Source organism: Mustelus asterias, chromosome 4 (genome assembly GCF_964213995.1).
Source record: "Mustelus asterias chromosome 4, sMusAst1.hap1.1, whole genome shotgun sequence".
NCBI lineage: Eukaryota > Metazoa > Chordata > Chondrichthyes > Carcharhiniformes > Triakidae > Mustelus > Mustelus asterias.
Genome location: NC_135804.1, coordinates 87224735 through 87251818, shown reverse-complemented (window position 1 = coordinate 87251818; position 27084 = coordinate 87224735). Strand labels below are relative to the sequence as shown.

Here is a 27084-nt window from a genome sequence, read left to right as displayed (position 1 = left end):
TCATTAAATGGTACAAAAGAAAACAAAGCTCTTTTCCTGTGTAGAAGTTTCTGGAAAATCATCCTGATATTTGTATTATTGTGTCATGTCCTGTTTCCCATTACCAACCTGCTTGCACTAAGCCTTTGCCCCTTTTTGTTGATAGACTCAACTGCAATAACGCAAAGAAGAGGCCACTGAGTGTAAAAACATTTGACGAGGTTCCTGTAGAAAATAAGACCACCGTGATACATGAGGTAACCTTTTAATATAGACCTGTCAATCTAGAATTGAATGATGAGTAAAATCAGACACTTAATTTAAGAACGTGAAGTTTGAAATGAGAAATGGTCATTTGGCCGATCAAGGACATTGCTGTCACAGTCATAGAATCATCATAGAAACCCTACAGTGCAGAAGGAGGCCATTCGGCCCATCGAGTCTGCACCGACCACAATCCCACCCAGGCCCTACCGCCACATATTTACCCGCTAATCCCGCTAACCTACGCATCTCAGGGGCAATTTTTAACCTGGTCAATCAACCTAACCCGCACATCTTTGGACTGTGGGAAGAAACCGGAGCACCCGGAGGAAGCCCACGCAGACACGAGGAGAATGTGCAAACTCCACACAGACAGTGACCCGAGCCGGGAATTGAACCCGGGATCCTGGAGCTGTGAAGCAGCAGTGCTAACCACTGTGCTACCGTGCCGCCCTAAACATGCCGTCCACGTGGGACCTCAATCATAGACTATCCAATTCCCATTCACTTCACCCAAGATTCCTACACTTTCTCTTTAAACTCTGTTTAAAGTAAACAGACCTATTTTGCCATAACCCGCAAACTCTATTCTTGACAGGAATTGATCCAGTTCCTTTTTTAAAGGTATCTGTGTTTCTTTTAGTTTATTTACTAGTGTCACAAGTAGGCTTACATTAACACTGCAATGAAGTTACTGTGAAAATCTCCTAGTCGCCGCACTCCGGTGCCTGTTCGGGTACACTGAGGGAGAATTTAGCATGGCCAATGCACCTAACAGCACATCTTTCGAACTGTGAGAGGAAACCGGAACATCCAGAGGAAACCCACACAGACATGGGGTGAACGTGCAGACTGTGCACAGACAGTAACCCAAGCTGGGAATCAAACCTGGGTCCCTGGCTCTGTGAGGCAGCAGTGCTGACCACTGTGCCACCGTGCCAATCCAAATAGAATTGGAAATGGTTTACACCACCGCTTCTGCACAAAAACACCAACTTTGTAAGATGTCACACATGGAAGTGTAGAATCCTCCCCACACTCCACGAGCCACATCCTGTTTTGTGGAGCATGTGAAACAATACACTAACCAGTATATTATTAGTAGACTAACTATCCCAGAAATCAAACCGCAATATTAGAGTATATATGTTCAATGTATTCATATGAAATTACTTTGCCCATTGGTTTGATGTTGCTGTTAATTAAATCCATTAAAGATAACAAGTTAGCAACCCCAATAATTAGCAGTGCAATTTTAGACATTCGCTCCCCACAGATGCTGTCAGACCGGCTGAGATTTTCCAGCATTTTCTGTTCTTGTTTGAAAGTAATATGTGTGCTTTTTCGTCCTACTGTAAATGTTGTTTCGGAAAAATGCACAACTGGATTAATATGGAAGTCAATATAAAGTTATGAAAAAAGTTTTTTCAAGAAGGATTATAATGAAAATAACTTGGCACCCTAATATTAATGAAAACTTGAAGCAATTTGTCTGTTCCTCATCTGGGAGGAGTCATTGGAGTAACATAACTCGACCAATGTTAATTAAGACATTCCAATATGCATTCCTGTGGTTGGAAAAAAAGTCAGTAGAGGTCAGACTAAATGAAAGTTGCTCTCATTGTTGCCTTGTGGGTTGTTTTGACAACAGACTCAGACTGCTGTCCAAGGTGAACCAATGGTTCACAGACTATCTAAAGCTCCTCTCAAATAAAAGTACAAATGAATACCAAGGATAACCAAACAAACATGCTTTTTATTTTTACATTCCCACAAGTAAAATAGCAGTATCTATTTTTAGAAATGACAGCTGAAACCTAGTAAAGGATTTGACAGTAAACTTGCTTTCAGATTGTAACCCTTCAGGATTGGTCTGGAGTCTCCAGGAATTCAAAACTAATCATAGAATCCCTACAGTGCAGAAGGAGGCCATTCGGCCCATCGAGTCTGCACCGACCACACTCCCACCCAAGCCCTATTCCTGTAACCCACATATTTACCCTGCTAATCCCCCTGATACCAGGATCAAGTTAGCATGGCCAATCAACCTAACCTGTACATCTTTGGACTGTGGGAGGAAACCAAAATATCCGGAGGAAACCCAGGCAGACACGAAGAGAACGTGCAAATTCCACACAGTGATCTGAGGCCAGAATTGAACCCAGGTCCTAGGACACTGTCTAGGACACTGTCCACAATCTCCAGGACACTGCTGTATGCAATCCTGGAGAAAAATCATAGGGGCATTAGAAAAGAATTTTGTTCCAATTTCCTTTGACTATTTCCCTTTACCAGATATAAAAATGGGAGGAAAAAGAGGCTGTTAGGCTAACAGCCAAGCATAATCCAATTGGGTAATAAGTCTTTTTTGCTTTCCAATTGGCATAGGAAGGCAGTGCATCATAAGGATGGATGTGAAGGCCAACTAATGACTGAACATAGGGCTAACTCATGTGTTGAAAGCTCCAGGGATAAACTTAATCGTAGTTGGCAAACCTATTTTCAATGCAAGATGTAACTGATTGCGCCATGCCGGGAGTGCTAGAGAAAAATCCTTCACTTCTTGTTGCTGGCTCTTCTGTCAATGTATGTTGCAAATGGGAAATTATAGATACCACTGGACAACATTAGTGAACCGCTGTGCCACAGGTAGTCAGTCGGTCCAGAATTTTCTAACAATGCCTTAAGTCCTTGATCTTGTCCAGTGCCACCAGGAGACACACAAGCAGACAGGAGAAGCAGACAATGAGCTATCTGGCATCCTGTTCGATGCAATGCCAGTGTGGACGACTTGTATTAAATCTGCTTCACTTGATTTCAGAATTGAAGCTTTTTAACACATCCAGGTGGCTAACCTGGGCGCACTCTGGATTCTTTGTGTACAGATCTGCCTAATATTCAGTCTAGCTTAGTTGACTGCACTAATTGGACAGTAGACATAAATTACATTTTTAGTCAACTAACTCCCACATTGTGCAAGTAATGGACATCAAGATGCAGAGTGGTATTATCTGTCCTTCCTGTTAAAGGTTAACAGGTGAAAATATATTTTAAGAAAAGAAAAACTCCTGCTTCAGTTGGGTGGTACCAAATTAAATTTAAGAGTAGATGTCACCATTCCTCTGACAGTATTTTGTTTACCTATTGCCAAGGTCTCCTAGGTAATGTAACAGTAGAACTCGAAAACATAATTCCATGGAAAACCACCCACACAATACATTACAAAGCAAACGCTGTCATAGTGTCAGTGAAAGGGCAGGACCTAAGCCAAGATGAATAACAAATAAGTTATAGTACCAGCGAAAGGCTGAAGTTTAATCTGACATTTTACAGTTTATATGTGATAGTATCAGTGCAAAGGTGAAAACTAATCTGATATAAGTAATGTAAGTGGAATTCTCTCCACCTTCACCAATAGAAGGTAAATATTAGGAAATATTCTTTGAAATAATCTCTACAGTGACTCAGACAAGCCAGTAGCATGCATTTGCTAATGCTAGCACAACTGGTTCATATATGGTGTGTTAGGGCACTGGTGCTGTTCTTAGAATCCCTACAGTGCAGAATTAGGCCATTCAGCCTATCGAGTCTGCACTGACTCTCTGACAGAGTATCTTACCCATGCCCTCTTCCTCCACCTTATCCCTGTAATCCCACACAAGTATCATGGCTAATCCTCCTAACCTATGCATTTTGGAACACTAGGGCAATTTAGCACAGTCAATCCACCTAACTTGCACATCTTTGGACAGGGAGGAAACCTATGCAGACACGAGGAGAACCTGGTTTCTGACACTGTGAAGCAGCAGTGCTAAACACTGTGCCACCGTGGCGCTCAACTGGAGACCTCTCCTGTATGAGTGCTTCAGTCACTTTTTCTTGTATACAGTATGGTGTCAGTCCATATTGGGCCCGCTGGAGACTTTGTGTGAACCTCAGTGGGTTCATGAAAATCAGGTCATGGCACTGTCTCAGTGCAGAGTTTGGGACCAGGATTTTACACGGAGGCAGTGGCCCTGTTCACCAGCTGAAAAGTCAGAGGTAAGTCCCCCTTCACCTGCCCTAAATGACATGACTCAATGTTTTGTCGTTCCGGCAATTAATTGCCCACAATCATGGCTTCCATACCTCTGAAACCGGTATCCCAACTCCACAGGAAGATGATGGGCCTATCAGCCCACTTCATACCACCCCACTCCGCCCCGCCACTCCCCACCGCCACCTCGCAACCCTTGTAGAATCTTGGCCTAAGTTACTCACTCAGCAGCTGTCAACAGTGGCAATAACACACGATGGTTTAATTTTAAGAATAACCAAGCTTAACATTCAGTCCACACTGCGCAGATTCTTGAGTTAGTGCATGGCTTACCATTGATAGGAATATTCCACAACCCTTCGGACCTGGAAATGACTGGTAATAATGTTATATTTTAAACATCTTTGAATAAAATTCCTCTCTTGAATATCTTATTAACCAGTTTAAATTAAATAGCAAGATGATGAGAGTGCACTATTTTCTCTCATCCTGAATCAAAGGTTTTCTTAGAGAATCAGGAAGTCTATTGGCTCAGTTATAACGTGTTTGCTTGTTTTCATGCTCTTTTTTTAGTTTGTCACTTAATTGGCTGCAAAATATTACTGCAAGAAATCGGCAAGCTTTTTACTTCAGTGTTACTTATATAGAATGTGTGACATGGACAATTTGGGCCGAAGGGCCTGTTTCCATGCTGTAATCCTCTACGACTCTAGTTCAAATAAAATATTTCGCTGTAGTTTAAGTTTCAGTAAAATAAATGGAGGAATAGAGCAAAGCCCATGAAAGGTTAGCATCTCACTGCACAACTTGGTGCCCAAGTACATCACTGATTAGATGTGATCTGGTCCACAGGAAGGTGAAACTGACAGTGGAATGGTGCTTGCCTCTGATGAACTGAAGTCTCTGAAGCATCGAGAAAGCAGGTCCCGCCCTTTTGGAATCATTACGCTAGCGTGAGTACACCCACTCCTTTAAAATTACTTGCAAAGAATTTTCATGATTCTTCAAGACATTTGACACATCAGTAACCGAGGTTGTTGGTTTGGAAAAGTGTGTTATGTTGGGAAGTTTAAGAATTTGATCTTCCCATCACCCCAAGATAAAGTTATATTTAAATAGGTTCCAAGCTCTCTAAATCAAATTTAATATTGTTTTCTAATTTACTGTTAGATTGCATATTTACACACTGAAAATAATTCAACTCTAAATTATTTTTAGTTTCCTCCTAAACCTTCCCCCTCACCCCGTCTCTGATTAACAAAGTGCCAAACAATACAAAGGAAAGTCCATTGTAAACATGCCTGATGGTACCATTCTCCCAGAACAGAATAATTGCATCAAAGTTATTGACTGGTTGTAGCTATCACCTGTCCAGAGACTAGAACAAATTGCTGATTTCTAAATTACCTCATTGTTTTGTATCCCAAAGTTTTCCCGTTCTGGCTCTAGGAAGACCTTGTGCATCAATGAATGCACAAAATTAGCTTTTGTTCTTGTTTGAGGTCAATGTTGATGTAAAATGCTATGGCAAGATCTGAATTTTTAGTGGGAGTTCAACCCAGCCCTACAGATTTCTGCAAACATTTGCTCCAATGAGGGTTGATTGACATTAAGCGGGACTTCTGCCCCTCAAAGAACAAAGAACAAAGAACAATACAGCACAGGAACAGGCCCTTCGGCCCTCCAAGCCCGCGCCGCTCCCCGGTCCAGGATTGAATCCTGAATCCAGGATCCCCGCCCAATTTTCCAGCCTATCTACATACCAATATCCTATCCACCGAGCTGTCCCTCACAGCTACGATGCTTTATTCATTACAACCTATTAACTCACCCCCACCCCCCCATTCCAGACCATGTGATCTCCAGGGAGAGGCGAAAACCCAGAGTGAAAAACCCCAGGGCCAATATGGGGAAAAAAAAAATCTGGGAAATTCCTCTCCGACCCCCTGAGGCGATCGACACGAGTCACGTGGGAGGATGTCTTGCCTGAGAGAGCTGCCAAACAATCTGATTGGCCCGGCAGCTATCCCATCCCGGCAGCAACAGCGCTGCAGTGGCCAGAAGAAGAACTGCATGGAGCTGCCTCAGGCGAAGCTCGGGAACCCCAGACCCAGGGGTCCCAGGGCCGAGAGGTCAGGGAAGGCTTTGGGGGTAAGAGGGGGTGTGGTTTGGGAGGGAGCCGATCAAGTCTCAGGAGATAAGCCATGGCATGGGTGGACAGAGAGGTCTGGAGATCGTGAGGCCTGAAGGAGAGGGTGGCCCAAGTCAGAAGGGACTTCTGATGGTGCACTCCCCCCACCTCCCACCCAAGATCTGACTTTTCTTTATATTCGTGTTTCCCCTGTGGAACTTTAATGCAGCTGCCAGCCATAAAATTGAGGTTGGGCAAGACACAGCCCTTAAGTGGCCAATAATTGACCACTTCAGGGCTTCAACTGGGGCAATGGCAGGCTTCACATTTAAGGCTTTGCACTTCCCAGCGTAAAATGATTGCGCAGTCGGAATGGGTGGGAACATGGAGGAAATCCCATCCCTTTAATTACATCCTTCACCCCCTCTCGGCCTTCCCTATCTAAAAACCCATGGTGGCGGGGTTGGGGGGCAGTTTGGGGGGGGGGGGGGGGGTTGGTGGGGGTTGGCGGTGTTGTGCAGCTAATTCTGAATATGGGGATAAATTATTAAAATGTGGGATGGAGGAATGAATAACAACCATGGTGATCTATCCCTGAAGTGGTATTTTAAAATTTAGGATATCAGATGCCATAGAGGGAAATAAGAACTGGGCATGGTATTGGTTTGGCACTATATTGCATGTCTGGTGAATCTAGAGAGAAGAAAATGTGAGTTGTAATACAGGATAAATATTATAACCAATTTGGATATATCACAGAATATTCTCTGCAAGCTGATGAGCTATGAAGTGGTCCACTTGGTGGAACAGAAGACACAACTGCTGAGATAATTTGTCTAAAGATAGGCCAGCTACCATGAAGTTATACAGTACAGAAGAGGCTCTTCAGCCCATCGAATCTGCATGACAAACTACATTAAAGCTACACTAATTCCACTTTCCGTAGTCTTGAATGTTATGACATTTCAAGTTCACCCACATACTTTTTAAAGGTTGTGAAGTTTCCCGCCTCTACTACCCTCTCAGGCAGCGTATTCCAGACTGTCACCACCCTTTGGGATCAAAAATCTTTTCCTCAAATCCCCTCTAAACTTCCTGCCCCTCACCTTAGAATTATACCCCCTCATCATTAACCCGTCAACTAAGGGTCACAGTTGCTTCCTATCCAGCCTGTCCATACCCCTCATAATCCGATACACCTCAATCAGGTCCCCCCTCAGCCTTCTCTGCTCTGAAGAAAACAACCCAAGCCTATCTAGTCTCTTGATGCACTATTCAAACACGAGGCCAGGAGCTCGGTAAATGAAAGGCTTTTATTTACTGTAATGAAGCAGCCAGTAATTATATACACTATCCCAGACTGAAGGGGTCCCGGCCCGAGCAGGGACTTTTATACCTCTCCCAGTAGGCGGAGCCCGACTGGGATGTACCACAACACTACAGTACAAAGGTGTAACAACCCCACCTTAACCCCAACAGCAACAAGTAGCACAACCCAACAGTAACATATGTACATCCTTGTAGTACTGGCCAGAACCTGGCTCAGTACTATCCAGTGGGAACCAACGATGGTTCACCACATTCACCCCTCCTTTGAGAACAAAGGCCGGCGGGGTACAAAAACAGAATAAAGTGTCAGCAGTCTATAAGTTCAGACGGTCAGGGGGACCGCACCGTCGTTGTGACCTCCTCAATACCGGCGGTGACACCGGAGTAGGCACTTGCGGTGGCGTTCTCCCCAAGGCGGCGTCCAGCTGTTCTTCCACGGACTCACAGGCCGGTTGACCCTGAGGTGACGGTAGTCCATGGGATCCTGACACGCCCTGCAGTGGCGACCATCTTCTGGGCTCAGGCAAGCTGTACATGGGAGTAAAAGGGTTAAGCAATGGTCCCGATGCTGCCCCCGCCGTGTCCGGGGAAGAAACAAGAGTTAAAGGGTTTGTAACAGGGGGTATGGGAGCGACAGGGGTTGCTACGTCCCCTGCTGGCGCCAGGTCTCGGATCGAGACCGTGTCCTCTCGCCCGTCAGGGTATGCCACATAGGCATACTGAGGGTTGGCGTGGAGGAGATGGACCTGTTCAACCAACGGGTCGGACTTGCGGGCCCTTACATGTCGCCGCAGGAGGACGGGTCCTGAGTACGTCAACCAAGACGGTAATGAGGTCCCCGAGGAAGACTTCCGAGGGAATGAGAACATCCTCTCGTGGGGAGTAGCATTGGTTGCCGTACACAGGAGGGAGCGAATAGAATGGAGCGCATCAGGGAGCACCTCTTGCCAACGGGAGACTGGAAGACCTTTTGACTTCAACGCCAGTAAGACAGCCTTCCAGACTGTAGCATTCTCACGTTCCACCTGTCCGTTACCCCTAGGGTTGTAGCTCGTGGTCCTACCAGAGGCAATCCCGTATGAGAGCAGGAATTGCCTCAAGTCATCGCTCATGAACGACGAGCCCCTGTCGCTATGGATGTAGCCGGGGTACCCGAACAGGGTAAAGAGATCACGGAATGCCTTGATAACCGTGGCAGCGGATGTATCAGAGCAGGGAACAACAAAAGGGAACCGAGAGTACTCGTCAATGATATTGAGGAAGTACACATTCTGATCTGTTGAGGGAAGGGGGCCCTTAAAATCGACACTCAGTCTCTCGAAGGGACGAGTGGCCTTGACTAAATGTGCCTGGTCAGGTCGGTAAAAGTGCGGTTTGCATTCCACGCAAACCCGACAGCTTCTTGGTACTGACCTGATGTCCTCCACCGAGTAAGGCAGGTTGCGGGCTTTTATAAAGTGGTAGAGCCGAGTGACCCCAGGATGGCATAGGTCATTATGGAGGGCCTGCAAACGGTCCTCCTGTATACTGGCGCATGTTCCACGCGAGAGGGCATCCGAGGGCTCATTGAGTTTCCCTGGACGGTACATGATGTCGTAGTTATAGGTGGAGAGTTCAATTCTCCACCGCAAGATCTTGTCATTCTTGATCTTGCCCCTCTGCGTGTTGTTAAACATGAACACCACGGACCGCTGGTCCGTGATCAGGGTGAACCGTTTTCCCGCCAAGTAATGGCGCCAGTGCCTGATGGCCTCCACAATGGCCTGGGCCTCCTTTTCCACCGCTGAATGCCGAATTTCGGTGCCTTGGAGGGTGCGGGAAAAAAACGCGACGGGCCTGCCCGCCTGGTTAAGTGTGGCGGCCAGGGCGAAATCAGATGCATCGCTCTCCACCTGAAAGGGGATGGACTCGTCAACAGCGTGCATCGTAGCTTTCGCGATGTCGGCTTTCAATTTATCGAAGGCCAATCGGGCCTCTGGCGTTAGGGGAAAAGTCGTGGACTTAATGAGCGGACGGGCTTTGTCCGCGTAATTGGGAACCCACTGTGCATAATAAGAGAAGAAGCCTAAGCATCTTCTCAGTGCTTTTGCACTAGCAGGCAAGGGAAGTTCGGAAAGGGGGCGCATACGGTCTGGATCAGGGCCAATGACCCCGTTTTCCACCACGTATCCTAGGATGGCTAAACGGCGCGTACGAAACACACACTTCTCCCTGTTGTAGGTCAAGTTCAGGCAAGATGCAGTGCGTAGGAAGTTCAGGAGATTTGTGTCGTGGTCCTGCTGGTCATGGCCGCAGATGGTGACATTATCCAGGTACGGGAAGGTAGCCCGCAGCCCGTTCTGGTCCACCATTCGGTCCATAGCACGCTGGAAAACCGAGACCCCATTGGTGACACCAAAGGGAACCCTGAGAAAGTGATACAAGCGACCATCCGCCTCAAAAGCCGTGTATTGTCGGTCCTCTGGGCGAATGGGGAGTTGGTGGTAGGCAGACTTGAGGTCTATGGTGGAGAACACCCGGTACTGCGCAATCTGATTGACCATATCAGATATGCGCGGGAGAGGATACGCATCCAGCTGCGTATATCGGTTAATGGTCTGACTGTAGTCAATGACCATCCGGGGTTTGTTCCCACTCTTGACCACCATGACCTGCGCTCTCCACGGACTAGCGCTGGGTTGTATGATCCTTTCTTTGAGGAGCCGCTGAACCTCAGATCTAATGAAGATCCGATCCTCAGCGCTGTAACGCCTACTTTTAGTCATGATGGGCTTGCAGCCTGGCACAAGATTCTGGAACAAGGAGGGTGTGGTGATCTTCAGCGTCGAGAGGCTGCAGGCGGGGCGTGTTGGGCAATTTGGGGGCTGCTGCTGTTTTCCCACTGCCAGTAAAGGGAGTGGCCCACCGTACTGTAGGATTACACTCCTCAAGTGGACCATGAAGTTTAGTCCGAGAAGTATTGGCGCGCAAAGATACGGCAACACAAGGAGCTTGAAACGCTTGTAAACTGTGCCTTGCACCTTCAAAGTTACCACGCAACTCCCTAGCACGGCAACAGACCGGGACCTCGATGCCATAGAGATTGTCTGTTTGGCAGGTTGAATCTGGAGTCCACACCGCTTCACAGTGTCTGGGTGGATAAAGCTCTCAGTGCTCCCGCTGTCAAACAGACAATAAATCACGTGGTCATTTACCTGGATATTCATCATAGATTTGTCAAGTCTATGAGGCTTGGCCTGGTCCAGGATGATCGACGCCACCGTTGGTTCATGAGCGCCACTGCAGGCAGCTGAAATCGATGAGGAGGACCCCTGCTGGTCGTTCGCGGTCAGTGTCGACCAACATGGCTGCTCCCATGGGTCGCACGTGGGTGAGGGCGCCAAACTCAGCGACCCCTGGTGGTCACACACCTCCGACTCCGTCGACCGTAATGGCATCGCCCTGGCCTCGCACGTGGACGAACCCCTCGATGACTTCTACGACGAAGACCCGAGCTCTGAAGAATCGCAGGCCGCACTACCGTTCCTGGGTTTAGATCAGCACACTTTCGAATAGTGCCCTTTCTTACCGCATGCAGTGCACAACACAGCTTTAGCGGGACACCGTTGCCGAGTATGCTTCGCTCCCCCACAGAAATAGCACCGCGGGCCACCCGGGGCTGCTGCCGTCGTCTGGCCCGAGTGTGAGCACGCCATTACGCAGCATTTCGAACCCGATGGACGAGGAGGGATTGGCGACTGCTCCTGCCACGTTGTTTCCACATGGTCCTCCGAATATAATACTAAGCTTTTGGAGGCCATCTCGAGCATCTCCGCTCGCTCGATGGCCTGGGTAAGATCAAGGTTACCCTTCTCCAACAGTTTAAGTCGAATGTACGACGATCCGACCCCCGCCACAAACGCATCTCGGGCGAGGTCGTTCATGCTCTGCTCAGCCGACACAGCTTTGCTAGCTGTAGGAGCTCGTTCACATATTCCTCCATCGTTTCGCCAGACTGCCGTCGTCAAGTGGCTAGGAGGTAACGAGCGTGTATCTCATTGGGTGGTTTGATATGGCGCTTCTTCAGAAGCTCGAGGGCCTTAGTATAATCGGTGGCCGCACGGATCGCGAGGTAGACAGTGTCGCTTACCCTCGCATGGAGGACCCGGAGTCTGTCATCATCTGTGGTGACCGCTGCGGAGGCTGCCAGGTAGTCTTCGAAACACTTCAGCCAGTGGTCGAAGGTGTTAGAAGCGCCCACCGCACGTGGATCTAGTGTAAGGTGTTCCGGCTTCAGGATTTGCTCCATACTCTCTCTTTTTTTTTCTTCGACGAGAGTTTAACGACAGTAAATAAAATTGATGCGCTACTCAAACACAAGGCCTGATGCTCGGTAAATGAAAGGCTTTTATTTACTGTAATGAAGCAGCCAGTAATTATATACACTATCCCAGACTGAAGGGGTCCCGGCCAGAGCAGGGACTTTTATACCTCTCCCAGGAGGCGGAGCCCGACTGGGATGTACCACAACACTACAGTACAAAAGTGTAACAACCCCACCCTAACCCCAACAGCAACAAGTAGCACAACCCAACAGTAACATATGTACATCCTTGTAGTACTGGCCAGACCCTGGCTCAGTACTATCCAGTGGGAACCAACGATGGTTCACCACACCTCTCTTCGTAGCTCAAATGCTCCATCCCAGGAAACATCTTGATGAATCTACTCTGCACCCTCCCCGTGAATTCACACGCTTCCTATATTGCAGTGACCAGAACTGCACACCATACTTCAGCTGTGGCCTAACCAAAGTTTTGTACAGCTCCAACATAACTTTCCTGCTTTTATAGAATCATAGAATCCCGACAGTGCAGAAGGAGTCCATTCGGCCCATCATGTCTGTACCAACTGCAATCTCACCCAGGCCCTATTTCCATAACCCCACACATTTACCCTGTTAATCCCCCTGACACTGGGGTCAATTTAGCATGGCCAATCAACCTTTGGACTGTGGGAGGAAACCAGAGCATCCAGAGGAAACCCATTCAGACATGGGGAAAAAGTGCAAACTCCACGCAGATAGTGATCGAGGCCAGAATTGAACCTAGGTCTCTGGTGCTGTGAGGCAACAGTGCTAACCACTCTGCCACCATATTCTTATAATCTTATAATGCCACAACTGATAAAGGCAAGCATCCCGTATGCAACACGATAGCACAGTGATTAGCACTGCTGCTTCACATCGCCAGGGAACCGGGCTCAATTCCCAGCTTGCGTCACTGTCTGTGTGAGTTTGTACTTTCTCCCCATGTCTGCATGGGCTTCCTTTGGGTGCTCTGGTTTCCTCCCACATTCTGAAAGACGTGCTGGTTTGGTGCATTGACCTGAACAGGCACCAGACTATGGCAACTAGGAGATTTTTACAGTAATTTTATTGCAGTGTTAATGTAAGCCTTGCTTGTGACTAATAAATAAACTTTAACTTTAACTACCCTATTAACCTGTCCTGCTGCCTTCAGGGATCTGTGGACTGTCCCATTTGAGAATCACAGCAAAGGATGAATTGATGATAGCGAAAATATAACAGAGAGGAAAATAGAGACATATTTGTCTTGATAACATCAAAGAGGAAATTTTAACCCTACCGCCTGGGTGACTTACCCGCAGACATCCTACTTGATTCCTTTCATCTTTAACCTGCTCTTCTGAGCAGGTGGCCAGGCTACCCACCTTCAGTTTAAGCAAGGAAGCCTTTATGGTCAGGTGAAGAAAGTGGGAAGAGAATATGTGACCAGAAGCTGATATTCAATGTAAGCTTTTTTTTTAATGCCTGCCAGGTCCCACAAGCAAGATTAAAGTGTCAATTTCCTCGATAGGCTTCCTGAACCCTCTGCCCTCGACTTGGGTGCTCGCTGGCCTGACCTTACTTGATTGTGCTGTCAATAAAAGCAGCGATTGGCCTACTACTGATCACCTTGAATGCTTATGTATACATGTGAGGCTATGGTTCAATGGTCTATTAGACTAGTCAGCCTGCATTTTGCAACTAGTCATTCTGACCTTTCTTGTAGATTTGTTGCAGTTTATAATTGGTGATACCTGGCGCAGTGGCATCAGGTTTTAATGGCCCTTTCTGCTATTGTTTAGCAGCCTTCTCAATGGTGAGGCTAATCAAACCTCACCTTGCTTTATTTTTATTCCTCCCTTGCAATCTGAGCTTCTTTTTTAAATGTATTTTTTCAAATATTCCTGTGACTAATGGTGTATAATCTTTCTTAACATATCTCTCCAGAATAATCCAGAATAATTATTTCATAAAATCAGAATACTGAGGATTCAACTGCTCAACCAAATGCTATGAAACTTACTTTTTTGCAAGCAAGGTGATCTGCCTTGACCACCTCTTCCTATAGCTTACCACTGAGCTACAAAACTGCCCTGACATAATTCTCTCCTTCCAATTCACCATCAGATTGCTCAACATGAAGTAGCTCATAGATTGAAAACTGCATTGAGTTACATCCATCCTCATCCTGTTGCACGATGTTAATTAATTAATCTTAAGCATCACTGTGCACACTGTGGGGGGGGGGGGGGTGGAATTTAATGAACCCTGACCTTTGCTGCCCCCACCACCAGGGGGAGTGGTTTGGGAGGCAGGGAGGCCACACAAGCAGGTGGGAAGGTACATGGTGGAGAGCCCGTCACCTTCCCGACTTTCCCTATTTAATTCAGGGGTCAGAAGATTGAGATCGGCCTTCTCACCCCTAGGCCAATTGAGGCCTTTAAGTAGCCCTTAAGTGGCCACCCAAGAGCTTTATCCCACTGTTGCTGGTATTTTACCAGTAGAAGGGGGCCAGATGCCATCTGGGGAGGCTGCCAGTTATACTGGTGGCATTTCCTGCAGGCACAGCTGGGAGGAGGAGGGGGCGATCCCTCCAAATCTGGCACTGTGTGCAAGAGTTGGCCCCAATTAAATAGGCCCCTTCCCTCCTGTCCTCCACATCTATCCTCCTCCCTCCTCCCCACCTCACTCGAACCTGCCTAACAGCAATCTTGCCCCATTCAACTCTTTCCGGGGCCTCCGTCAATGCTGTTGTTCCCAGCCTCCTACAGTCCCAGCAGTGACCACCTCTCTAGCTACCACTGCAGGTGCTGAAGAGCTGCTGGTCCTCTGATGAGCCAACAGCTCTTTGAGGTAGAATCTTTGCCTTTAGCAGCACTTAACCCCAGTTAACTGTCTGATCGACATTTAGATCTCCCTGAAATGGCCGTGGTGCTTTCCTGCCAATGGAAGGGCCCATTTCCACGGCCATTAAATTCTGCCCGAAAGGTTCAGATCCTGCCCCGTGAATCTGCCGTGGCACATTTCACATAGGCATCAGATGCATTCACAGCAAACAGTGTGTTGCCATTTCAACAACCTATCACATGACTCTCCGACAGAGGTGACAGTTCCTCCTTATTTGCGATCTCACAAAATGCTGATCAAAGTGAGGATCGTTGGCATTGGAAATAGGATCAGTTTGCCTGTAGCTACTTAGTTTAGAACCCCAGCTGATCAGGTACAACGCCATTAGTTTCACAGCAAAACTCTTTCTACTCTGCCCGAAAGTATCATATTCGACATCACAGACCTTTTCCTGATGATTACATCGGAATGAAGTTGCCAATTGCCATATTCATGCGAGCTTCAACACTGGCCCATGTTCACTAGAAATTGAATATAAACTACTCAATTCCATAAATGTGGGAGGCAGCAGACAGAGAAAATATTCGTTCTTTCACTCAACTTTGAACTAGATTTGAATTCAGACTGCATAAGTCAATGGCCAATGTAGTAACTCACCTTAAAGCATGTTTTTTTGCCCATTAAATCTTATCAAAAGGCAGCATCTTCTAACCTTGTTTTCTCAAACTCCATTTTAAAAGTGAAAATTGTCATTCTTCCATTAAACCAAAGCCTTGTTTTCATAAGAATGCTAGCAATGTCTTGGAATATCATGGATTGTCTAACAAGTACTCGATAAGGCACCTCTTTTCTCCTGTGGTTTCAAAACCACAAGTATTTCACTCAGCTGTGCATCCTCATGTATGAGCAAGAAAATCATTCTCCTGAAATTTTGCATCTCTGATATTAGACATGCACTGTTCCGTTACAACTGTGATATGAATGTATTCATGAGCTTTCACTGGTAATGTTTTGTAACCTGTGCTTTCAGCTCACTGTCGTTCATTGAAGTTTGATTTTCATGAACAGAAATGGAATGGGATAAAATGCTTAATATATAGTGTGCAGCACAAAAATTATTAAGCAAAGAGCATAGGCATTTCATCATAGAATCCCTGTAGTGCAGAAGAGGCCATTTGGCCCTTCGAGTCTGCACTGACTCTCTGACAGAGTATCTTACCCAGGTCCTCTCCCCCACCCTACCCCGTAACGCCACACCTTTCCCATGGCTAATCTATCTAATTTAAGAGCCAATTTAGCATGGCCAATCTACCTAACCTGCACATCTTTGGAGTGTGGGAGGAGCACCCAGAGGAGACCCAAACAGACACAGGGAGAACATGCAAACTCTGCACAGTCACCCAAGGCCGGAATTGAATCTGGGTCCCCGGAGCTGTGAGGCAGCAGTGCTAATCACTGTGCTCTCCAGCGTCTTTTATTTGATTTCATGCACATCTAACAGGTTCAAAACCAATTGAAACTGCATACAAATCCATAAAGATACAATCACTGGCACCCATCTCTAATTCAATACAGAAAAATTGATGTTCATTTTCTATTTTCCCCAAATAGGTACCAGTGAATAAAGAGTTACTTAATTAAATTCTTTGTAAATGAAATACCTTCCCCAATAATTTTATTATAGTACTCATGAGGTTAATCTTGGAGGTTAAACTTGGCTGCATTAATCATCCCAATGAGCTGCAAAGATATCATTAAAAATATTAAATGTCAAAATCAACAGTTAAACTTTGGTTGGAGTGTAATTTAAATGATGGACTATCCTTCCCAGACAGCTATTCCTTCCCTTAGGACAGAGTACAATTCGACCACTGGCTGTGAAACTGTTAGGCTCACAAAATCTCTTATTGTGTGGTCAACTATCCCTAATGCTATGTCTTTTATCTCACACTCCAGTCATCTGGATATTTTCCAAGAAACACAGATACTTTCGTGTTTTCTCTTGTTTCTCTTGACAACTTTAATACGTGGAAATTAAAAACAGGGAATCAGAAGAAGTTAGTTGCCGAATGTCAACAGAACTTTGAACGAAACCCAATTTGCCAAAGGAAGAAAATGCCACCTTTTCATGAATGACCATTTTATTTGAAAATAGTTACTATTTTTCCTCATTTCAGCTTAATGAAGAGGATATGTATTTTAATAATATCTTTTGGCAAAAATGATGGCCATTTCAAATTTGCATGCAAAGTTGGAATGTAATGAATTCTATAACCATTTTTTCAGCTTCATATCTGGTTTTAGTCAGATATGTGAACTCCGACACAGTTGAAGCTACTTCCAGCAATAATATAATCTACATGACAAGCCTGACTGCATAGCCAGGCATTTCTAAAAGCTGATGTGAACACATCAATGCATTTGTGATGTCATTGAAATTAGCTGTTTGTTTTTGGCTACTAGTTAGCAAGTAGCCAGTTACTACAAGCTACGACTACCAACTAGTTAATCATTGCAACTCCAGGAAAAATGCACCTATTTTAGCTTGTCGGTTGACAGATTGGCATGGTTGATATTACCTCAAGTCAGAAGGTCATGAGTTCAAAGCTCCTGAGCACATAATCTAGGTGATGGGCAGGCGATTAAGGGGAGACATGGCCTTGTGGTATTATTGCAAGACTATTATTCCAGAAACTCAGCTAATGTTCTGGGAACTCAGGTTCAAATCCCACCATGGCAGGTGGTGAAATTTGACTTTAATAAAAAATATCTGGAATTAAAAATCTACTGTTGACCATGAAACCATTGTCGGAAAAACCCATCTGGTTCACTAATGTCCTTTAGGGAAGGAAATCTACCGTCCTTACCTGATCTGGTCCACATGTGACACTAGAGCCACAGCAATGTGGTTGACTCTCAACTATCTTCTGAAATGGCCTAGCAAGCCATTCAGTTGTATCAATCGCTACTGCAGTGTTTCAAGAAGGCAGCTCACCACTATCTCCTTAAGGGCAAAAAGGGATGGGCAATAAGTGAGAGGATGTAGTGTAAGTTTCAGAAGATCTTTTTCACACCTATCCACAACCTATAGTTTGGCTGTTTTGCCGTCCTTTCTCCAAGCTTTAATAAAGGTTGCACTCATTCTTTAAGTGTTCCTCCTTCACACCTTATCATGAACCACTTCAAAGAGAATACTCTCAGGTTTTGGTCGTATTACTCTGGGACTGGCCATTGGATCTACATGAGGGCTATCCAATATTCTTGCACTACCTTAAAGACTACGCTAAGAGTCTATCTACAGATGTCTTGGCTGAACTTCGGATTTTTCTATTATTTTATAATGCTGCACAGCATTGTGCACTGCATTGATGTTCCAGTTTTATAATGTTTGAAGAAGCTTTGGATTTGAAGTAATTATCAGCCTCAACTAAAGACAATGACCTGGATTTTCAAATTCAACGCAGCATGTGGGAGTCAGAAAAATTCCTGTCCCAGCCAACCTGCCTCAGGAAAAAATGCCCACAAGAATGGGATTCTCATAGAGTCTTAGAATCATAGAGGTTTACAGCATGGAAACAGGCCCTTCCGCCCAACTTGTCCATGCCGCCCTTTTTTTTTGAACCCCTAAGCTAGTCCCAATTGCCTGCAATTGGCCCATATCCCTCTAAACGCTTTTTAAAAGACAAAGTTGCACCCGCCTCTACTACTACCTCTGGCAGCTTGTTCCAGACACTTACCACCCTCTGTGTGAAAAAATTGCCCCTCTGGACTCTTTTGTATCTCTCCTCTCTCACCTTAAACCTATGCCCTCTAGTATTAGATCCCCCTACCTTTGGGAAAAAATATTGACTATCTAGCTGATCTATGCCCCTCATTATTTTATAGACCTCTATAAGGTCACCCCTCAGCCTTCTACGCTCCAAAGAAAAAAGTCCCAGTCTATCCAGCTTCTCCTTGTAATTCAAACCATCAAGTCCCGGTAGCATCCTACTATATCTCTTCTGCACTCTTTCTAGTTTAATAATATCCTTTCTATAATAGGGTGACCAGAACTGTACACAGTATTCCAAGTGTGGCTTTACCAATGTCTTGTACAACTTCAACAAGACATCTCAACTCCTGTATTCAATGTTCTGACCAATGAAACCAAGCATGCTGAATGCTTTCTTCACCACTCTGTCCACCTGTGACTCCACTTTCAAGGAGCTATGAAGCTGTACCCCTAGATCTCTTTGCTCTGTAACTCTCCCCAACGCCCTACCATTACCTGAGTAAGTCCTGCCCTGGTTCAATCTACCAAAATGCATCACCTCATATTTATCTAAATTAAACTCCATCTGCCATTCGTTAGCCCACTAGCCCAATTGACATCATTGTGATGTCAATTTAACAATGTTTATTACACGAGTTAAGAGGTTTCAAGTGCTTGCAATTTCAGCTATAAATACTTTAAAGGGTCTGGATGATTGAGACTTTTATTGGGCTGTAGTAAAAAGGATTTTTTTTAAGAGAGAGCAAAGTTATCAATTAATGTTTTTAAAGCTTTTTTTTACACATTGTAGGTTTCATTGGGTATATAATGTACATCGTGGATGAATGGGCAAGGAGGGAATGAGGAACAATAGGGATTGTTCGGGGAGAAACATGAGGAGGACTTTTTGACTTACCTTTTAAATGGCCCCCTTCTGCAGACTATGGTTCACAACAGCTCTGAGCTGCTGTGAACCATGACTCATTGAGCACCTGGCCTGACTTGACGATAATTGCAGAGAACTAGGACATGCTTATCCCATAAATGGAGATGGCGAGGTCAGGTATGTAGATTATGGGTTCACAACCCAAACAAGCCCAAAACTTTAAAAAGGACTCCTGAAATCAGAAACCCTGGGAAAGGGGTTGGGAACTCTGAAAACTGGTCTTGGCCGCCATTTTTAAATGGCTGCTGAATCATCGAATCTCAACGAAAATCAGTATCTCTGGCAGCATAAATACATACAAAGCATAGCTATAACATCTTTATGGTGTCATTTAGCATGTCAACCATTACATTGGCTTGCCAGTGCATAACTGTGAACATTAAATTAAACAAAATATTTCTCCAAACAATATCATTTAAATTTATTGGGCACGATCTTACCGCCCGTTTACACTACGCTCCCGCTGCAGTGAAGATGAAGAGCTTGGCGGGAAGCCAAATCTCCATTCACTACAGCAGTATGGAAAAACCCGCTGGCATGAATGGTTGGAAAATTCCGTCTATTAACTGGTCATTCACCTCACTATTTGTGATTTATTTCTGTGTGTCAAACAGCTGCTACATTTGCCATCATAACAATCATTGAACTCAATAATTAGTGAATAAATTCACCAGTTCCATAGTACCAGCAAGGAGCTGTATTTGAATGAAGTGTATGTTGGAGAGAGGGCTGCTACAACGTTGCACTGACTCTCTTTGGCTTTAAATTCTTGCTGGAAAGCGATGATCAATGAATTGATCCTTCCATTTGAATCACTTAAAGGCATATCTAAGAAATATCCCATAGAACCATGAACTTTGATTTTAGAATTTATCTAAAATAAATTGTAGCAATTCTTTCTTCGATGCTTATTTTTGACAAGGCCTATTCAACACTACCTCTCTTCAGTAAGCTCCAGTAGAAATATTTAATCAAAATTAATTGCTTTTCTTTCTTTTTTTCTTTCTTAAAACAGAATGAGGGTTGTAAGTAAAAGCAAAGAGTCTGTGCTGTCTGAGTCTGAGAACCACACTAACCCACTCCAGCCTGCTGTGTGTGCCACAGAAGATGAAGGCCTGGATTTTGCACTGGAAGATTCAATCCTTTTAACTATGGATCAAACTTTGGAATGCCACAGCCCACCACCAGATTACAACTCTGTCATTCGCTACACCACACCGCCAGTGTGAATAAACTGAACTTTCCAAATGCTACCGCCACACCACAATTGTCTGCGCAGCTTCTGAATGAGAAATGTACAACAGCGCAATATCCTGAATATTGCAAACCAAACTCTTTCTTGGTTTAAGGGATATAGAGAGATCCATTTAATCATGGGTGTGATTAAATATCACATTAAATACTTATGGTAAAACCCCACCATTCACCCAGTACATAGTATGCCCGCAGGTAATGTTCTGAAAAGCCCCAGGCAGTGAAAAACCTCACACTGTATCGCTGTTACTCCAGTGCTGAGTGACTGCAGGTATAGCTGGTAATCTCACAACTGTGGTGGGTAGTCAAGTAAATCAAATTGTATCAGTAAAATGGTCCAAACATGTCCGAAATATCCCAGTTAATATGGAAATGTCAATGTAAAACATTAGTCTTATGAGTATAAAACCTATTTCTAACAACTGTTTTACTAACTGACTGTCCTAAAGAAGGGTCAGTGCCTGGAACCTATTCTCTCCACAGATGCTGACTGACCTGTTTCTTGTTTCCAGTCTTTTCTGTTTTTATTTTACCATCTGCAGTATTTTTACGTGAATGTTTTTAATCCCTTGTTCAAATTAATGTTTGTTCATATTTCCCAATGTTCAGCTCTCACACAGTCCAGTCAGGAGGCGATCAAAAGTGTTGCTATCATTCTGTGATAATCCCACCAGAAGTTATGACCTAGTTTTGTCCCTTCTCCTAATTGCTTAACTCTAACTGTCAAGTAAAATTTCCCATACTTTAACCGCTGTCAGTGAGATGCTGAATACTGTTTGTGTACATTATAAGACAACGTTGTATGTCGCCTTAGGTCCTTAACATAAAGTTGTGAGCTCAATTCCCAGGACTTGCATGTTTCAGCCGGGTGAATTTGAGTCGAGCCTCCAAATGAAATACACCTCACAGAAATGAGTGGTCCATCCCATAATAAGGAGCAGCAAGCTGTCTAGAAAAATTGTATTCACAAAAACGGTGTGGCTTAGTTTTTCTGATTTTAGTGAAGGCAATGGGTGTGACAATTTATTGAGGAGAATATAAGATGGTGGGGGGGAGCAAAAAGAAGGTGGCTAATTGAAAAGCAGTGAAAGAACCTTTTGCTCATCACAAACTCTGTTCAAATTGACCCTGCACCAGTGTGGGTAGACAAGCTGAACATATCATTATGCTGCTCCAGGCATGATGAATTTTAAATAGTTGCAGAAGACAATTAAAATTTGATTATTCTGCATCTAACTGAAAGCCGTGGAAACTAGAGCCATAAAAACTGTAGGATTATTTCATTTTAAGGATGTCTCCGCTATTATATATCCACATTTTGATGGTTTTCCAAACAAAATTAGCATTCAAAAGAGCTTTTCTTTTCTATTAATGCTTGTTCTTCACACATTCTTCATGAATTTTGTGTTGAGGCTTTTCCTGAAACCTCTGCCCTACCAAACACGTACAGAATTGCTATCATACCCTCAATAATAACTGACTTGTTCTAATATCATGAAAACGAGTATAAGTTTTGCACAATAATTCACTCATATCCCCAGCCCCAACCCTTCTAGTTACACTGAATGAGGCAGCTCCAACTGGACACAACTTAATGCCATACTACACACACTCATTAGGCAGGGGCACATTATTTCTATCTACAATGTTGAGTAGAGTAGTTACATATTTTAACAAGGAGATGGTCCTGAACTCTTAAATGTGATGAATGTGTCAAATGCTCCAGAAACAATATTTTAATCTGAAAAAAATGTTTTTAGAAATGTAAATAGCTAATTTTCAGGGATAATACAGCTTCAAAACAGCAGGAATGAGATTGATCATCAATAATATAAAATACAAATTCAATTACTTTACAAACTCAGACTATTTTGTCAGGATAATGTAAAATTTGAATTTTACACTCCAAACTGCACCCTACTCCCACCTCCCGCTTAAGTGAATGTCATTATTGGTCAGTAACTTTAAATAATGAAAGTACACTATTATAATATTTCCTTCACATAGTTTTAAATATCGGTTGCATTTGATGTCAGAATTTTTTTTTAAATCTCAGTTTTCCTCTTGTGTGTTGGCAGTGGTGGGGGGTCAAGCATCATCACAACTATTTAAATGCAAATTACCCCAACACTTTTCCATGCTCAGAGATGTTTTAAATCTGAATGTGTTAAGCAGATTGGTTTTATTCATTTTCTAATATTCTACAAATTACAGTTTTTTTTTTAAAAACTTACTTATTCAACTGCATTTGGTGAAATTAACATAACTCCAATGCTGAATTTCATAAAACAGCAAAACAAAATATCGAAACTATAGTGACTGAAGCAAAAGTAATTTCAATATTTCAAATTAGCCAGTTATCTCATTACAATATTTCTAATACTGAATTTATATATTTTATAAAACAGTCAGACTTTAACATCTTCCTAGTTTATCATCAATCAGAATGTTGGCAAAAGACGTATTCGGAAAGTCCAGGAAGAACTGTTATGGCTGTAATTATTCTCTGCCTTTATATCAATAATTGTAATTCGAATGAAAAAGGTCTCAGGTAATCTTATTTTGCTGTATCCCTTTTTCTAGATCATGCACAGATATTTGTTGTAGCAAATAAAAAGCAATTAACTGTCTAAACCATTCCAAGTATATTCATGTCCCTCGATGACAGATTGCGAATGGCTTTTTTCTTAAATAAGTTAGAAAAGGAATGCTGTGGCATAAAACAGGGAACATTTTGCCTACTGTGAATTTACACTTCTTTAAATGAACTCTGGAATATGAGGAAACAATATCAAGAAAATGGTTATTATTCACTGAAAGTCCCAGAATGCTGTAAATCCCTTTGGTTGTCCTATGAATGATTCAAATAGGTCAGATTCCAATGGGTCTACTGTGAATGTTACAAATATAGAAAGATGCCCAGTATTGTTGTGTTATATAGTGTATAGTCACAAATCCAGTTATTCAATATTGAAGTATAAGAATTAAAAGTATCCGACATCGTATCATCTCATATATATTTTCTAGTCTTCTATTACCTTTATCATCTCGTTCATATTTGTCCCATCCACATATCATGGCCAAATAGAACTGTACGTAGAGAGAAATTAGCAGCACTATAAATTTAGAATGAGGAATTTTGCCTTGAAATTAAATTATAAGAAAGCAGCACAATAGAATTTAAGAACAGGAGTTGATCATTCAACCCCTCGAGCCTGGCTGCTCTGTACCTCAGCACCAATTAACCAGCTTTGTTCTATAATGTTTTGATATCCTTATCTTAACAAAATGCATTGAAATTGAAGTTGAGATTTCTCTACCACCACTTTAAATAGATTACTGATACTGTTGAAATAGTGGGCAGGGAAGAGAAATCCATCAAGCATTAGTGCACTATTTTCACACAATATACTTTCAAGACTATAAAGTAGGATATCAAAAGATTGTAGAGAAGTGGTGGTGCATGACCATGATCAAATAATCAAACATGGGCTCAAGATGGAGTGAAGGCGACAGGTCAGCTGGCCTTTTCTTGTTGCAGGGCTTACTTTTTATCTTAATTCCTTATTCAGAATTTTTATTTTAAAACAAAGGCTAGAGACTATATAATATAAAAAAATATCTAGGAGAGACTATATAATATAAAAATATCCAATGTCTGGGAGTGACTTTAGGCAGTAATTTGAACTTGTAGTCCTGATGATGTCCATGAATACTCAAATGTTCTCATCGCAAGTGTGGATGGCGTCAGGACTCGATTGAATTCCTACCAGTCATCAATTATCCTAACTGTTCAATTACACTTATTTGTAGCTTGATTTTGTTCATGTACAATTAACTGGAAATGTGTTTATTTTGCATTAGGTAACGAGCAATGACTAAGATTTGATAGGCAAATAACATTTATATAAGGGAGGTATGTGGTGTCAAAATGTGACAAATGAATTTTGTCTGCAAAACAGCTGATATTAATTATTTTATACATGCAAAACACCAGTAACAAACTTGCAAGTTTTATTGTTTCTTTAAATTGCTCAATCCATGAATTAGCCTGTAATATTTTTATTATCTTATATCTTTTTATCTGTGCAGCGTTTTTGCAGAATGTAATGGCCAGTATCCGAGATGGTGATGTTTCATGTCTAGTTTGCCAGCACCAATATTTCCAATGTTCTGGAATTAAAATAAATGTGTTACAGAGATGTACAGTGAAAGATCTGAGTAAATGCACAAGAGTTTAAAATGTTATGGCCATCTTCAATCTTCAGCCATTTTCAATGTTTTAAGATTGTTCCCAATGAGACTTCACTTAATACACATACACAAATCACAGTGCATCAAAATTTTGCAACTACCCAAGTAGGGCAGTTATAATGGCACAATTAAAGAATGAGGCAGCTTTCATTTTAATTCCAATGAAATGTTCAAGTACAAAACCCTAAAATTCAAATAGATCATTCCTGTAAATTTTTCATCCTATTGATTTCCCTTCTGCTAATACTAGTGAGCAATGCATTAACAACTTCTTCTACAGCAATGATAAGAGATGTATAGTCTAGAACTGTTTTAAAATTAGGGGTCACCCTTACTGGACAGAGATAAGGAATTTTTTTTCTCCCAGAGGGTTGTACAATTTTGAGACTCAGAAGGCAGTGGAATCAAGATCATTGAATATTTTTAAAGCAGAGGTAGATGGATTTTTGTTAAGCAAGGGAATCAAAGAGATATCAGAGATAGATGGGAATGTGGAATTTGAAACACAAATAGATCAGCCATTATCTTATCAATTGGAGGAGTAGGCTCGAGGGGCCAAATGGTCTAATTCGGTTCCGATTTTGTATGTCCTTATGTACTCTTATGTGCATAGAATGTCTCCTCATGGATTCTCTCCTGTCCATTGAGTTGTCAGGCATCAAAGAAGTGGTTATATAGTATAGGAGAGTTAGCAAAGATTGGGATCAAAACCCTCAAAATTAGAATTTACTTCTAATGCCATGCACTTATTAGAAGTAATTGTTACCAATTAAATTGAACTTTTAATACTAAGGAATTGTATCAAGTTGGTGATTGAAATACTCCCCGACATCCCTTAGGAGAGTTGCAGGAGATGGCAGTTATAAGTGGAAGGTATAATGTGGGATTATTTGAGAGCATTTGGCAATGAATTTTTATAAGTGTCAGCTGAGGTCTATTCAAGCAGAGGGTGATTCCCATTTATTCAGGCATGGTGTTGTGATTGGTGTTTATATTTTATAGACACCACTCACAAGCTGCCTGCAAATATAGGACAACTTATAGGAGTGATCGAGTGGATTGCTAGACACCAGCTTTCTGTTAAAAATGAAAATTCGGGCAGGCATGAAACTGGAAAATTTGCAATGCATTGGTATGTGAGATTGTTTTCCTCTTTCAATTTTGCACACGGAAGAACTTTTTAAAATAACATTATATTGTCAGAGAAAACTAATATTAACACAATAACAAATGACAAAACACTGCCTAACAAATGTTCAGGAAGCTAATGTAGCCCTCAAACAGTTCTCAAAAATGTTCCTCTTTTGTGGATTTTACTGACAGATTTTGAATAAGGAACACAAGCATTCCACAGAGAAACAGACTATTCTAAAGCTTGATGTATGCATTATAAGCTCTCAAACTCATAACTCAAAGTTCTTTTTGACACTCTAGTTTATCTTTACTTTTGAACTGAAATGTGATGCAGAGTTAAAGGTTTGTTTCCAAATTCTACTCTAATGCTTGCAGGGCAGGCTAATCCTTTGTATTAAAGATGGCTATCTATTCATGTCAAAGCAACTTCTTTCTCTAAGAACCACTTGTTTTAAAGTGCTCATACAAACTCTTTTTTGATTATTTCTTTTCTTAAGCAACAGCAGAGAACTGCCATTTATTCTGCGGGAAAGTAATAAGCAATGTCAATGTATTATCTGTGTAAGAATGTATGCACTGGAGAACCCCTGTATTTCATATAGCCTAAGCGCTACTGGAGCTATTAACAAAAAAATAAAGTTTACATATATTTATAGTTTTGTTTGTTCTGTGATGCTTTTTTTTAATGCTGTCATTAATTCAGAAGAAAGATCCCTCAATGGCACTGCAATGTGACGTTAAGACCATGGGTTGAATTGTGTGTTCTCGCGGGTAGTGAGCTTGGAGGTGGGAAGGCATGTACTAAGACAAGATACTGGCGTGCCAGAACCCC

The 27084-nt window shown here is 42.9% G+C and overlaps 1 protein-coding gene across 2 annotated transcripts in view; it reads left to right on the top strand.

Annotated features, from left to right (window-relative positions):
* kdrl (kinase insert domain receptor like) overlaps positions 1–27084 on the top strand; it is a 509442-nt gene that overhangs the window by 162456 nt on the left and 319902 nt on the right. The window contains exons 28-30 of one of the 2 annotated variants that reach the window (XR_013497644.1): positions 146–236; positions 5132–5232; positions 20626–25488. Coding sequence is in view for 1 of the 2 variants with exons in the window: in XM_078211338.1 (XP_078067464.1) it covers positions 146–236; positions 5132–5232; positions 20626–20839 (406 nt within the window). In the remaining variant the exon portion in view is untranslated. Of the gene's footprint in view, positions 1–145; positions 237–5131; positions 5233–20625; positions 26908–27084 lie in introns of those variants that run through there. The other variant, XM_078211338.1, reaches the window with a different exon arrangement.